Source organism: Scomber japonicus, chromosome 17 (genome assembly GCF_027409825.1).
Source record: "Scomber japonicus isolate fScoJap1 chromosome 17, fScoJap1.pri, whole genome shotgun sequence".
Lineage (NCBI taxonomy): Eukaryota > Metazoa > Chordata > Actinopteri > Scombriformes > Scombridae > Scomber > Scomber japonicus.
In genome coordinates, this window is record NC_070594.1 from 20,278,827 (window position 1) to 20,294,886 (window position 16,060).

The 16,060-nt window shown below is 40.0% G+C and overlaps 1 protein-coding gene across 1 annotated transcript; it reads left to right on the forward strand.

Annotated features, from left to right (window-relative positions):
- Positions 1–731: 731 nt before the first annotated feature.
- Positions 732–15,396, forward strand: LOC128377266 (apolipoprotein B-100-like). Its single transcript, XM_053337185.1, has 26 exons — positions 732–877; positions 1,256–1,300; positions 1,571–1,683; positions 1,783–1,928; positions 2,094–2,241; positions 2,704–2,856; positions 3,105–3,229; positions 3,587–3,672; positions 3,786–4,233; positions 4,337–4,454; positions 4,559–4,705; positions 4,814–5,025; positions 5,141–5,360; positions 5,534–5,707; positions 5,821–6,024; positions 6,134–6,301; positions 6,468–6,673; positions 6,878–7,042; positions 7,262–7,392; positions 7,508–7,709; positions 7,860–8,032; positions 8,143–8,318; positions 8,436–8,551; positions 8,703–9,076; positions 9,201–13,885; positions 14,006–15,396. Exons 1-26 carry the CDS (start codon positions 823–825, stop codon positions 15,122–15,124), a joined length of 9,909 nt encoding a protein of 3,302 aa, XP_053193160.1. The 5' UTR covers positions 732–822; the 3' UTR covers positions 15,125–15,396.
- Positions 15,397–16,060: the final 664 nt, after the last annotated feature.

The window sequence follows — 16,060 nt, forward strand, 5'->3', positions numbered from 1 at the left end:
GTAACAAAAGCAGCAGGTGACTCAGGTTTCGATTCTCTGTCGTTATGATTCATATAATAAAAAGGTCATGGGACAAAGGTTGACATGTAAGTTTCTAAGAGACTTACATGTATTAATGGATGTTTGAGGGATACTATAATAAAATCTTTGTGCTCAAAAGGTTTAAATAAAAAAGTGCCTCTATCAACCTCCTTTTGATTAGGTTGAACAAGTGTACAATTAGACCTTGAGAAAAGTCAAAAGTATAACAATCAATTCAACTTTCAGATAATACTTTTTTGAGCATCCAGAATGAAAAACTAAATGGCCCACACAGATGCACGTACTAACAAATTAGTTTATTTGTGTGCTGCCCTTTGAACACTACAAACAAAGCAATCAAGGTTGGTAACTGAGATTATATTTTATGACAGCGATCTTATTGCAAGCAGCTTTTTTTTTAGATAAAGGTATGTATTAGATCATGAAAAACACAATTATATTAACTTCTTGCTTCAAAACTGAATTCAATTTGAGCTTTGAGTCTCAAGAACACAACCCCAAACACTAAACAAAAGACAGATAAGCACAACATTATCACACAGACCACCCTCACCCAGTGCTGACAGACAAGTCTTGGTTTGTGAAACGTTTTTACCTTTGGCCTGCCACAAGGACTGTTCAGACTTTGGAACAAGGGCAACACATTTGCAAGTCCTGGTGATCACATACAGTAAGACTGGAGGACTATAAAAGCCAAAAGACTGAGGCAAAGGATTAGTCTTCACTGAAAGAGGGAGGCTCTCTGTACCTTAGGCTTCAAGGAGCTTTACTAAACCCATCATGGGGAGTACAAAGCTCTGCCTTTTGCTGCTGTTGGGCACGTACACCCTAGCCCGTAAGTATTAACATTTTTATTTTAAAGCTAATGGAATTTAAGGGTATTTTATAAATCCAAATCTATTTGAGAAAAACAGTTGTAAGATGTTTGTTTCTTAGTATTTAATTACACTTTAAGTTTTGTTTGTACCATATTCATAATTCCAGTAGTATATAATATCATGCTGTGTATTTTTAGTAATAGTGTTTTTATCATTATTGTTACATTCATTGTCATTGCTACTCAAATAGAGAATCATTTTTGAAATCACTGACAAGCAAAATTCAACACTCAGCAATGAGTTAATGAGAAATGTAAATGTGATTTGAACTATTTATTTTTTGAGCAGGATCTGGGTTTTTAAAAAGTCAAGCAACAATTTTTTATCTTTTACAGAGCAAGATGTGAGAAGTGTTGATGAACAACCCTCAGGATGCTTTTGTAAGTTGCTTCTTCGTTATTATTTTCATTAATTATTGTAATGTTCGGCTGTTAACCCACCACTTAACTTGAAATATACCGGTACATCACTACAAGAAAGTAGATCACCGCCTTTGAATCCTTACTGATGATCTCTTAGTTTTTACCATCAATTTAAAGTAGACAAAAGTATATAAAGCCTGTTATATTGTATATTAGTGTAAAAGAATGTACAGTGTTTAAATCATTAATGTTACAATTTTCTAACATGGTTTTTCAAATACTTTTTAGTGTCCAAAAGATTCAAGAACTTCAGGGGGTTTGTGTACGACTACGAAGCTGAGACCTTTAACGGCATGACCAGAGCCACTGACAACAAGAGCAGCCCCAAAATCTCCTGCAAAGTATGTCTCACAGCCCTGATCATTACCACAAACATGACAATCCCCTGACCCTGAATGGAAAACATTGGTTCTAAAAACAATATTTAATCTGCTGCACAGGTTGAGGTTGATGTGCCCCAGACCTGTAGCTTCATCCTTCGCACAACAGAATGTTCTCTGAGTGAGATTTCTCTGGTGGAAACAGACGGAAGCACAGTGTATCGTCCTGTTGAGGGAACTGAGGCTTTCCAAGCTGCCATGGCCAAGTAAGTACCTCTTTATTCTTCCAGAAAAGATTTAGTCATCTTTAATGTTCAGTTTGAAAACTGAAGTCTATGTGGTCAGAAAAATAATACAAATTGAGTAAGTACATGGAGATGATGAACGAAATCAGGTTGTAAATGATCATGTTTTTCTGCCCATGTCAACAGGAACGTTTTGAAGATCACAGTTGAAGGACAGACTGATGTCAAACTCTTCCCTGAGGATGATGAGCCTGTCAACATCTTGAACATCAAGAGGGGAATCGTCTCTGCTCTCATCGTGCCAGTAATGGAAGAGGAGAGGAACAAAGAAATGGTATGACCTGCTCCCCTGCCTGTTTATTACTGATTTTTTTTTTGTTTTATCAGAGCACACAGTCATAAATCAATTCAGGCCAGAGTCACCAAGTAGAGTTGGATCCCATTTGTGGTGTGGAGTCATGAAAAGATAAACAAGTTGCACAATGAATAGATAAGATGCCCCAGTCACAGGTGATAAATGCATGCCTGTAACATCATGTTCTCACAAATGACAATCTTCAGCTGTAGGTCAAAGTCCTAGATAGGTTTATCTTGTTAATGACATCATCTGCTCTCAAAATAGATAATATAGATATAATATATATATATATAATATAATAGAGGGGCAATCTTTCAGATCAATTGATAAAGTGCTATAGGAAAGAAAGCATGTTTACCACCCCAGCTGTGGCAACTTCGTTCCTTTGAATTCTTTCCAACCTTCTCAATACTAATGATTCTCTAATCATTTTTTCAGGCCACCGTGCATGGAGTCTGTCCCACCGACTTCACCGTCAACACCAGAGAGGACATTGCCACAGATGTCACTGTCAGCAGGGATCTTTCCAAATGTGACTGGTTCATGGCCCGCAGACAGGACACCAGTCCCCTGGCGCTCATCTCTGGCATGGTAAGCTTCAAAAACTAAACTTAAGGCACAATTATATGTTTTAAATCCTTTTAACTAACCTGAATCATATGTTTTTCAAGACACTATTTTTTAAAATGTATATATCAACAAAAACACTAAAGAGCAAAGAAGGCCTAGTGAAGATGAAAAAAGTCAAACTTGGCTATATCGTATATTTTCCAAGAAGTCTGCTCTTCTGTAAAATCTAACAAAACATGGATGTTTTCTTGTTGTCTCTCTCCCATCAGAACTATCCTCTGTCCAAGATGATTAGAAGCACCCAGACTTGCAACTACCAGTTTGACAACCAGAAGAAGCACATGACCAGTGGAACTTGCACAGAGAAACACATCTACATGCCCTTCTCCCACGGGTAATTTTTACAAAAACAAAGCACCAACAAAATCTTAGAGGAGTATGTAATTTACCAGTATTTTAGGCCGTCAAAGTGATCCATGTTCAGAGTGAGCAGGGGATGCCTATTCTAAAGAGTAAAAAATATTAATTTGAACTTTGGGTTTTTCTACTCATATATGTCTTAACATTGGTATATTTATGAGTTATTTTGTTCTGATTATGAACATTTTGTTGTTTAATATTAAGCACTGACTCATATTTTCAAACAGTTTTAACAAATGTAGACAATTTGAATAAAATAAAATAATTACTGACCAAATGTAATCATGTTCTAATGTTATTAATTTGTTGCAATTAATTTTTCTGCAAACAGGGGTGAATATGGAATTTCTACTGTGGTAAAGCAAACTGTGACTCTGAGAGAGACCGCCAAGATCAATGACAGAGTCTTTGACCGCAGTGAGTATTTTTGTTTTAAGAATATGTTCTAAAACATCAAATATTTGCTCAGTATCTCAAATGTGTTATAATTTCTTGCATTTCCTCACTAATTGTGTTATAATTCTGCACAGATGAGGCCAACCTGAAGTTCTTGCCTATGGATGTTGCTGACAACAAGTCCCCTGTGCAAACCAAGGATGCTGTCATTGCCACAATGCAGGAACTGACACAGGGCCCTACTGATGTCAAGCAGCGAGCCAGCCTGTTCCATAAGCTGGTGTCTGAGCTCCGTGGCCTGAAGGTTGATGTCCTAGGATCTGCTGCTCTTGAGATGACTGACATTTCCATGTCTCTGGCATGGCAAGCTCTGGTTCAGTGCGGAACCCCAGAGTGTACCAGCGCTATGCTGAAGGTCCTCAGAACCTTTGACGAATCTGCTGTTCTTGAAGTTGATACTACTGTCTATGCCCTGGGACTGCTGCCTAACCCCTCCCGCCTCATGGTCAATGACATGCTGGCAATGGCTCAGAAGAAGCAGAGCAGACCGATCATGTATGCCCTGAGCAATGCAGTCAGGAAGTAAGTACACCTATATACCATCTTTTTAAAATTAGGAAAGGTCTACCCAGTGTTTTAGACATGAGCAGTTCCTGTTGTAACTAATGACTGTCTTTATCACTAGACTGTACCAGGCTGAGGGCAAAGTCACCCCTGAGATCACTGCTGTTTCTGAGTTCATGGCTTCCATTCTGGGCGCAGACTGCGCTGGGGAGAAAGATCTGACTTTCCTGACCTTGAGGGTAAAGCGATGAGCTTTGAATTTATATCTCTTTTAAAAACGCAATCTTATATGGCAATTTCCAATTCCATGTATTTTTCTGATTTTCTTTACTATTCCATCCAGGTTGTTGGAAACATGGGAGACGCAATGGAAGCTGCTGATCCAGCGATGAAGTCCATTATGCTGAAGTGCATGAGACAGCCTGCAACCACTCTGTCTGTGCAGCTCGCCGCCATCCAGGCTTTCAGACGCATGTCTGTGACAGATGAGGTAACTAACAGCCTCCTCCATGGAAAAACTGTACCCATTTATCAGCTTCAGAGTGACGAGTTTCTTGAAACATAGTGAAAAACACATTACTCTTCTTTTCCTATCCAGGTTCGTTCTAATCTCCAGAGAGTCTGCCAGTACCCCAAGGGTGCTGTACAGAAGCGCCTGGCAGCCTACCTGATTCTGATGAGGAATCCCCAGGACAGTGACATTGAGATGGTGAAGAAGCTGTTTAATCAGGAGCAAAACACTCAGGTCAAGGCCTTTGTGACCTCCCACATCTACAATATCATTTCCTCCACTGATTCAGAGACCCAGAAGTAAGAATGGAGTGCCACTACATTAAATCATGCCTTAATTCATGGAAATACTGTGCTGATTTAACAACCCAAATACATATATTAAAGTAATTGTTATGATTTTTTTTTACCTCAGGCTTGGTGAGAAGATAATGGATGCCCTTCAGGGCACAGATGTTGCCACACACAATGACTACACCACACTGTCTCGCAACTACAAACTGGGCATGGCACAAGAAAACATGCAGGCCAACATTCAGGGGAACATTGTATTTGATCCTAATAGCCAGTTGCCCAGAGAGGTCTTGCTGGAAACTACCCTGAAAGCTTTTGGTTACAATATGGATCTTTGGGAGGTATGTACATTTTAATACTAACAATAGAAAGTTTGTTTAACCCTACTTATCTGCCACTGAAATTAAACCTAAATAGCATTTTATGTATTATTTGTCCAAAATTCAGACACTAACTGTGTTAAAGTCTGCTTTTCAACTGTTTTTGAATCAAATTATCTTTGTTCCTCTGGTAGGTTGGCATGGATGGAAGGGGCTTCGAACCAGCCATTGATGCTTTGTTTGGAAAGAACGGGTTCTTCCCAGACACTGTGTCCAAGGCACTGTACTGGGCTGAGGATAAGATGCCAATTAAGATCAAAGAAGTTCTGGACAAATGGGTTGCTCCCCTGAAATCAGAAGGACAGCAGGTATATTATGTGACTCATTATTTCAGTTGAACACTCTAATTTTTCATTAATCAATTTCTGCTGATATTATCACCACTAATGCTAATTAGAATTCAATGGAAATCTTTCCTAAGGTTCCCAAAAATCTCCTGAGAGACATTGAGCGCAGTTTCACCAAGCTGGTTAAAGATCTGCAGAATCAGGAGTCCCCAGAGTCCATGGCCTACCTTAGAATCATGGAAGCTGAGCTTGGCTTCATCAAGGGCAGCGATCTGAGGGTTATTGCCAATAACATCAGGATGTATACAGAGATTTTCTTCAAGATCCTTCCCACTCAGGTATTGTTCATTATTCCTTTTACCCATTTCATAAAATGTCTGCCCAGAAAAACTTTTTCTTTAACACAGAAAGAAAGCATTCAAATTGACCGTTCATTCTGTTTTTCAGATCATGGCTAAACTGATGTCCAGCACTGACAATGAGTTCTTTGCCCATTACATCTTCATGGACAACAAATTCATCTTGCCAACAGCATCTGGCTTACCTCTGACATTTGCTCTGTCTGGTACCTTTACTCCTGGTGCAAAGGGAGGCCTTCAGATAACTCCAAACATGGTAAATAATTAAAATCTTTGTATTATTAAAATATATAATGAAAATAGTAGTAGTATTCCCTGTTGTCTGAGATTTTAGTAGTAGTTATTTGATTGTAGAGGAATTATTTGGTATTTTTCATAACCCTGCATCCTTCCTCATTTCATGTGATCTGTTACGTTCACAGAAGGAACTGCTCTTCAAGCCCTCTGTTGGAGTTGAGTTTGTGACTCAAATGGGAGTCCATGTCCCTGAATTTGTTGTCTCCGCTATTGAGATGCACACCAACATGTACCATGAGAGCACAGTCAATGCCAAGATCACCATGGAGCAGAACCAGGTCAAGTTCTCCATCCCTGTTCCAGAGAGCAACACAAAGCTCTTCACTATCAGGTAACAAATAACACTAAATAATTAATAAAAATGTTTTTATACTTGAAAGCTAATCAGCAATAATAACAAAGCCACTAGTAAGGTGTTTAATGATACAGTATCCCATTGTGTGGTGCAATAGCGCATTGCAGATCTTAATTGCAGCACATTCAACAAAGTTATAAGAGGATAGGCACTGATTTTGCTGTTCTTTCTTTAAAATAGCAATCAAGTGCGGACTGTGGGTGCTGGCTATGCTGCAAAGATCCCACACAGACTGGGTGAAAGCAACTGCGACCGTCTATTCTCTAATGTCAGATTGTGCACCAAAAAAATGTATGCTGACGCTGGTGATAAAACTACTTTCTTCCCCGCGGACGGATGGGCAACGTAAGTTGTAGCTGGAAGACTGATTATTTTGTCAAAGTAATAACAATATACTGAATGATTATTATTATTCATTCACTCGCAAGGATATGGCAGTTTAATTTTGGTACAAACATACCACACAAGAAATGTCCTTTTGTGGTTTTCTTGACACGAAGAACAATATCGTGGACAATTTATATAAAAACACATCAGATTTAATCTTTGTTTTCTTACCCCTAGGTATTTTGTAGACGTAATGCCTATCAGAGGAGTCTCTGAATACACGGCTACCATCGCCTATAATCTCCTTAATGAAGGAAAGGACGGCCGCCAGAAGGTTGATTCACTGAAGATGATCCTGAGAGCTGAGGGTATGAGCATCATATATTAAAAAATGACTTCAGTTTTTCTATGAATCAATCTCTCCAATTTAATTTAGTAGGGTTACATACATCAGTAACAAAGATATTTTTTTTTTCCAACTAGGCACTCAACCTACTGAGGCTACAGCCACCCTAAAATACAACAGGAACAGGAATGTATTCACCACCCAAATCCAGATACCTGACTTTGATGTTGAGGCTGGTGTCAAGGTTGGCATGACTGACAGCAATACCAAAGGCAAATCCATTACTCTCGAGATCACCAACAAGAACGTCCCACAGCTCTCTCTGATTGGCCGTGCCCAGTAAGTCAAGCAAGCTGCAATCTTTGTTTAAACACACTGATAAATACATATTATGATTTAAAGCTAGGTATTGTAACCTCATGCCCACTTCTAACAGTCAAGTTTTTTGATATGCAGGCATTGATTAGATCATGTTTCTTTTAATCACAGGCTTCAGGCCATGACTGATGGCATGGTGCAGGTTCAGCTGTTAGTCCCCTCACTCAAGACTGATGCTGCCATCACTGCGACCATGAAGAATGCTGACGATATCACCATGGAGATCAAGAGTGATATCAAGCTTCCAGAGACCTCATCCATTCAGGCAGTCACATTTAAATATGGTACATCTATTAATAAAACTGCTAATGAACTTCAAACATTGATTATTTCAGGGATTTTCCAAACACTGTTTCAAATGTAAAATTTAAATTCTAAATGCTTTGTATATCAGGTAAAGATCAGGCTGAGGTTCAGCTGAAGTCCAACATGAATGCTGATACTACGATCCTGGTGCCTTACAATGATGCCCTCCAGGCCTGGGTCAGGCAGATTGTGGAGGATGTCATGGACCAGCAGATTGTCAAGACTGACATGAAACTGCGTCACATCTTCAACAAGGCAGTTGAGGTGAAAAGAATAGAATAATTTTAACTATTTTAACAGACCTTGACTTACCTGACAATAGTTTTTCCTGATTCAGTTCATTCAGTCTAAAGCATGAACAATGTGATGTTCTTTCACCAGGCCAGCAATGTCTGGATGGACAAGATCTCAACTGATGTTCCCTATGTTAACACTCTGAGAGACAATATAGCAATGGTGGAGATGCCCTCCATGCCTGCCAAACTATTCATGGACGTGTAAGTAAAACTTGTTCAAAAACTCAATATAGGATTTACATTGTATATGGATTATGAGAAATGTACAGCTTTGTCCTAATTAAATATTAAACTAAGAAAATTTACTCTCAAGTTAAATTTAACAAATGTTCTGTTTTTTTCCTTTCACCAGTGAAAGCGCAGTCAGATACAGGTTCAACCAGGACCGTTTGACCATCAGTGTCCCTCTGCCCCTTGGAGGCAAATCATCTGAGGAGCTAAGGATACCTTCCACAGTCACCTCTCCACGCATCTCCATGCCTCAGCTGGGTGTAGAGTTTGACTCACAGGAGATCCAAATCCCCACTTTTAACATTCCTTCTGAATATGAGATCACCCTGCCTCTGATGGGAATGGTGGAAGCATCTGCTAAGGTCAACAGCAACTACTACAACTGGGAGACAATTGTGTCTGCTGGCAACAATACTGCAGAGTCTCCTAGCTACTTGGCCAAATTCAAAGTCATGGCTGACAGTCCAATCAAACTTCTCTCTTTCACAACTGAGGGTAATTTCATCATGATTTCATGATTATTTTCTTAAATGAGAAAAAATATGCATTTGTTATTAAACAGAACAGAAAGAAAATAATAGTTTATACTAACTAATATTTTACTGATTTTGTTTTAAAGGAGCTACAGAAATTACCGAAACAGCAGAAACCATGAAATTCACCATGGATGCTTCCCTGGACCATGAACTCATGAGAACAAATGTTAATGTGATGGAAACCATTGCTGTGTCAGACAAAGTCATGTCATCAGGAAGATACAACATGCTTGCCAGTGCCCCTCTGGGTCTGGAGACTTCCCTGACTATTACCAACCAGTTCACCCTAGACTCAAACAAGTTCTTTGGAGATGTCAACACAGATGGAAGTGTGTCCATTGGACCCATGACTGCCAGCACCACTTATCTCCACACCTTTTCTGTTGAGCCAGTGAAAAAAGAAGCAAGAATGGAAAGTACACTGAGTGTGACCTCTGAAATCCTGAAGGTTGTAAACAAGATCAAGGCATCATATGAAAATGACGAACTTCTGGTTGAGTCTAACACCAACATGAACAGTGACCCCATCAAGCACACCACCAAAATTGACCTTAACTACAAGGATGTCACACTTACCATCAAGTCTGACTCCGTGACCAAGTCTGCTGAGAGAATCCTTCGTAGCCAGGTGGAGTTCTCTGCCTCCGAAGCACAGGCCAGCCTCAGAATTGAGAATCAAGCTGATGATACAGAGAACCGGGCCTATTCTCTGCTTACCGGGTCCATGAGTCCCTCTGGCTTGGAGCTCAATGCCGATGCCTCCGTTAACATCTTTGCAAGCCTTGCCTCTCACAAAGCAACCTTGACCCTGAACATGAATGGCCTGACCACCAGCTGTACAACAACTGCTCAGCACAGCCCAATGACCTTTGAGAATGTTTTCCAAGGTGGACTTGACACTTCTGGTGCCACCATGTCTCTCACCACAAAGGGAGGCATTAAGGAGAACAAAGTTGAGCTCAATGTTGATGGAAAGATTGCAAGCACAGAAGTTTATCTCAACAGCATCTTGAAGGGTAACCTCTTTGACATGAACACCAGGAACAGAGTGAACCTCAGAGTGAATGAAGATGGCTTAGTTTTCTCCAACAACATGGTTGGATCTTTCAACGAGATGAGGACTGAAAATACCCACTCACTGTCTCTGACAATGAGATCTTTTACCCTCAGCTCCAAGACTGACAACGTCCTTGACAAGAAAAACTCCTACATGCATGACATCACAGTAAACATGGAGCGTTTCACAGTCTCAGTTATGATGAAAAACGACCTGAAGATCATGGAGATTAACTTTGTGAATGATGCCCAGTTCAAGGCAGAGCCCTACAACATGGAGCTGACTGGAACGATGATGGGAGCCTTCTCAGAGGAGGAGCTCAAGCACACCTATGAAATCAAGTTTGTTGACATGGTCCTGTCTACTAAGTCCAATACCAATGGTAAACTCCTAGGATCTCAAATGACACATGACACTGATATGGAAGTTGCTGGTCTGACCATGAAGTTTAACAATGTTGCCAACTTCAAATCACAAAATCTTCGTTTGGACAGCACAATCAAAACTGTTGCTGAACCCTTCACTCTGAACATTGATGCCATTTTCAACTCAAATGGTGCAATGTATCTGTATGGACAGCAGAGCGGCGAACTATACAGCAAGTTCCTCCTGAAAGCAGAACCCCTAGTCTTCACACATTCATTTGAGTCCAGAGCCTCAACCACTCATGAACTGGAAGGCAGAGCCACTATCAACACCAATATGGACAACAAGTTCAACAGCATGCTCAGTCTCCAAGAGCAAAGTGTCACACTGAAGATGACATCCAATGTGAATGACCACAGATTTGAACAAGAAATGGGTGCTTTTAACAATGCAGAGAGAATGGGTATTGAGATGAAAGGAGCAGTCTCCACCACCCTCTTCAGTGAAGCTAGTCAAGATTATGCCATCTCTGGATTTGTGAAATACGACAAGAACAGTGACAGCCACTTCATTCAGATCCCTTTCATTGAGCAACTACCTGCAGTCTTCGAAAATGTAAAGGCCACAATGATGATGCTGATGGACCAGAGCATTGAGATGCTGAAAGACATCAACACCAAATATGACATCAGTGCCAAGTTTCAGAACAAGGTGTCAGAACTGAAAGAGGTAATTGAAAACTTTGACTTCAACCTATTTGTCGAAGATCTGAGGAAGTATATCAACTCAATGGAAAATGTCATGACCAACCTGGCAGCAAAGTTCCCAACTGACAAAGTCATGAATGTGCTGAAGTCAATGAAAGATGCTATCATGGCTTGGATGAAGAAGCATAACATTGCTAACAAGTTCAATGTAATGTATGGCAAAGTAGAAGAGATTCTCTCCAACTATGAGGTTGAGAAGATGGTTGAGGCTGTAATGGATCAGGCTGTTCAAATCATGAAGCAGTATCAGGTGAAGGAAAAGATTCGGTCTGCATTTGCTGCTCTCAGATCAGTTGACATCCAGCCTTTGATCAAAAAGCTTATGGTACCAGCTCAGGAGCTTGTGAATGAACTGCACTCCTTTGACTTTAAACAGCTGATTAATGATATGAGTGACTATTTCATGAGAATGATCCAGAAAATCAAATCTTTTGATTATGACACATTCACTATGGAGTTGAAAGAGAAAGTGACAGATATGAGCAAGATTCCCTGTTTTGGAAAACTCTATGGAGAGTTCAGAGTAATGTCACCTCATTATAACCTCAGGACCACTGCTGACCTGGAAAACACCACCACAACATCACTCACACCAGAATTCAAAATGAACCTTAACTCAAAGGCAACATCTATCTTGAAAGTCCTTGACTTCACTGTGGATGCCAGTGCACATTTTGCTTTGCCCAAGATGAGTCGTCTGTCAATCACTGAGGACATCAAGGTTGACCAGTCATGTATTACACTCGACCACAAGGGGACAATGATTTTCTATGGCCTGTCAGCTCAAGCATCTGCTGAAACTACTGCAAAGGTCGCAACTGAGATCTATGTTGCGGAGCTTGTCAATAGTGCATTCTTTGCTATGGAAAATGGAGTGTCTATCACAGTAGATACTAGCTATAAACATGATGTCAACATGCCAGCCTTCAACATCTTCAGTGATGCATCAATGAGTCAAAAGACAGTTTTCAAGCTTGAAGATGGTTCTGCCAATCTGAACATTAACAATCTTGCCAATGGAAAATATGCAGTTCAGGAATTTGCAGATGAGGCAACCCACAAGAGTGACATGGAGATGGTCATGGACCTCCATACAGCCAAAGTTACTTTCACAGGAGCAACAGGCTGCAGCCAAGTCAAAGCTAATCAAAATGTGGTTGCTGATATTTGCATTTTCCGCCATGTAATTGTTGATGCCAAGGCTGAGACAGAAACACCCTTCATGAGGAACAGCATCGCAAAGGTGAAGTTCCAGGCTAAGGCTGGAGATCTGAAAATTGATTTTACTGCCTCTCATGATGCAGAGCTGGTTGGACTGGTTGAGGGAACTCTTTCAAACTCTGTTATTGCTTCGGTCACACCAGATGAGCTCACGTTTGACACCAAGAATAAGGGAAATGCCAAGGTTGTCCTTCCATTCAAGCTGTCTGGAAAGGTAGATCTCCAGAATGACGTCGCTCTTACCCTGAACTCTGAAGTGCAGCAAACCAGCTGGAACAGTTTGGCTAGATTCAACCAGTACAAATACTCCCATTCCATCACCATGGATAATGGTGAACAGGAAATTAACATATATTCCCAGATTAATGGAGAAGCAAATCTTGATGTACTGACAGTACCTATCACCATTCCTGAAATGACTGTGCCATTTTTTGGTATAAGAACACCAAGAGTGGAAGACTACTCACTGTGGAAAGACACTGGCCTTCACAATCTCCTCATCACAACCCAGCAGACATTTGACATGAACTCCAAAATAAAGTACATGAAGAACTTTGATGTGATCACCATTGACATTAATATGGACCCAGTCATCAATGCCATTAATGCCAATGTCAAAACTCTGCATAAGAATGTTCTCATCGGCACGGATAAGGCTGCTGACATCCTCGTTACCTCCTATGCCAAAGCAAAGGCAGAGTATGAAAAATATGGTATTGAATTGCCTAAAACCATTACAGTCCCAGCCTACAAAGTCCCAGTGATGAATGTTGAGGTGTCTACATTCACCATTCCAGTGCCTGACTTCACAATGCCATCTCTGCATGTTCCATCTGCTCTTAGCAAGCTGACAATCCCAGAAATCACTCTGCCCAAAATTCAGAGCATTAAGATCCCAGTAATGGGTGATCTGACCTATGAGTTCTCCATGAAAACAGCAATGCTCACACTCAAAACTGATGCCAGCATCCTTAACCAGGGCGAGATCATCATGAAACTTGATGCTTCCTCATCCTCTGAATGTGAGCTTCTGAATGGAAAGATTGAGGGCAACACCAATGTGAACATGGTTGATGGATTCAAAATGGCCTCTGTCCTGGCTGTAAAACATTCAATGGTAGAGGGAAACCATGACAGCAACATCATCATAAGTTATGAAAATGTGGGAACCTCCATCACCAACTCAGCAAAAGTCAATCTGCCCAATCTGTCAATGGAAATCAACCACAAAATTACTGGAAATCCAGTGGATGGCCTTGTTGTCTCTATGTCCATTCCATCTGCCGGACTCATTGCAGTTCAAATGCAGACTAAGCGCCCAGCACAAGTGAAAGCAAGACTCTATGGTAGCTACCCGGTAAGAGCACTTTTGTCGACTTATTTCCCTACAAATTAATTATTGACAGTTAATTTCAGTGCAAACTGTTGTGATTTATATTTGTAGTAAAATCTTTTATGTTTTATGTTTTCCCCACAGTCTGAGCCAACTACAGATGTTGACATCTTGGGTCTGAAGTTGTCTGTGAGGAACTCTGAGAAGTTGAACCTTCAGACAACCTGGAATACGGAGATGCCCTATGAGATGATGCTGGGACTGAAGAACCAGGTTCCCGCAGTCATGGGAATGGTCTCTGCCTATGGTGGCAGGACATATGATGCAATCTATGACCAGGCTAGAAACATTGGGGATTCCTTTGAACAGGCTGGAAAGCAGGGTAAAGTGATGTTTAAGAGGGCTGTTGACAACCTTGCAGCAGTATATCCTTCTAACACTATGGCAACTGTCACAGATAAGACCATTTTGCTCTTGAAAGAGTACCAAAAGAAAGTTGAGATTGTTCTTGATGCTGTTGTTAAATTCCTGAGAGAGACCAAGTTCCAGATCCCTGGCTTTGAACAGAGGCTGTCTGGACTTGAGGTCTACCAGAAATTGAGTGCCTTTGTTGCTGATGTATCTCAGGAGGCTATTGAAAAGATTCCACAGTACTTCTCTTCCATGTTTACAGCAGGCCTTGATTATGTTAAAGCCATTGAATTTACCCTCCCTGGCTCAAGCTATGTTGTCAGTGGAAGAGAAATTCTTGATGATTTGTTGGTAGCTTTGAGGAAAATCCAGCGCCAAGTGATTATCACTGTGAGGAAAGTGGGAGATATTCAATTGGAAGATATAATTAGTAAATTCTCTGAATTTGTGCAGTTTACCACTGAACAAAGTGAGAGGCTCCTTCAAACCCTAAAATCTCAGAATGTTGAGAAGCTCTCAACTTTTGTGACTGATGTATACAATGATGCCATCAACTCTCGTGTCCTGGCTGATGTTTCCATGCAGGTCCAACAGGCCCGCAGAATTGTTATGGAATATTTAGAAGCTGTGAAAGCTAAACTCCAGAATATTTTGTCTGGCATGTCTAGTGAACAGCTTCAAGTTGACATCCAGTCCTGGATTGCCTCAATGGTAAAACGTGTGAATGCTTTCCACAACAATGTCATCAGGACCCTTAAGGAAAAAAGCAAAAATGTTGAGCAATTTGTGAGAGTAAGTGACAGACAGATTGAGGTCGACATTCCTTTACCATTTGTTGCCAAATTCAACTAAGTAACCATGGCTAACAAGGATATACATTGTATGTGTTGACTGTATCTATTGTGTAACCAAGTGTATTCTCATCTCAACAAAATAAAAAAAACTGTATGTTAACAAATATTGTCTGTACTTATGCTTGTCTCTGTATTCTGTTTTTCTAATTATTAATTTTGTTTATTATTTCACAGTAGTCTCCCAGTTGTTCTAATCCTACTGTGTTCCTTCTCTGTCTTGTTCTATTTAAAAACAACATGTGGGCTTCAATAAAGATAGTTTATACTGCATACATTTCTTTGTATTTCTTTAATATAATTTAACATAAATGTCTAAATGTCTATGTGTAGCTTCTTGGAAGGCTTATAGAAGTAAGAATGTAAGCAAAAGCTATATGATATGATTTTTACACACTGTATGTGTAATGTAAATGGCTATTTCTTCAAGAGAGTGTTTTGAGGGAATAATAGATATTTTCTTGGGCAAATTGATTTTGCTAGTTATTTTCTGAATAATTTGATTGTTTGGTTGTAAAATGTTAAAAAAGGTGAAATATTGCCCATTAAATGCTTATTCTGTCTGATCAACAATCCAGAACCTACATTACTGTCATATAAGAAAAAGAACCCCTCACAATTAAGAGGCTGGAAGTAAGGAATATTTGGGATTAAAGACTCTATTAGACTCTATTAAGGGGACTTTTACAGACAATTAAAAGATTATCGAAATTGTTGCTCATTCTTTTTCTATTTGTTAAAAAATCCATTGACTAATTACACATTTGTCATAAAATGACTGTTTTTGTCAGATATGCTTCCCACATATAATCAAGATACTCAAAAAACAACTTAACTGGATACAGTCACAATATGGTGTCATTTTAAAAAGCCGACTATACTTCCCTGCCATACGCCCATGAGTAATTTGTATCCTCAGATCTAAATTTAGTCAAGA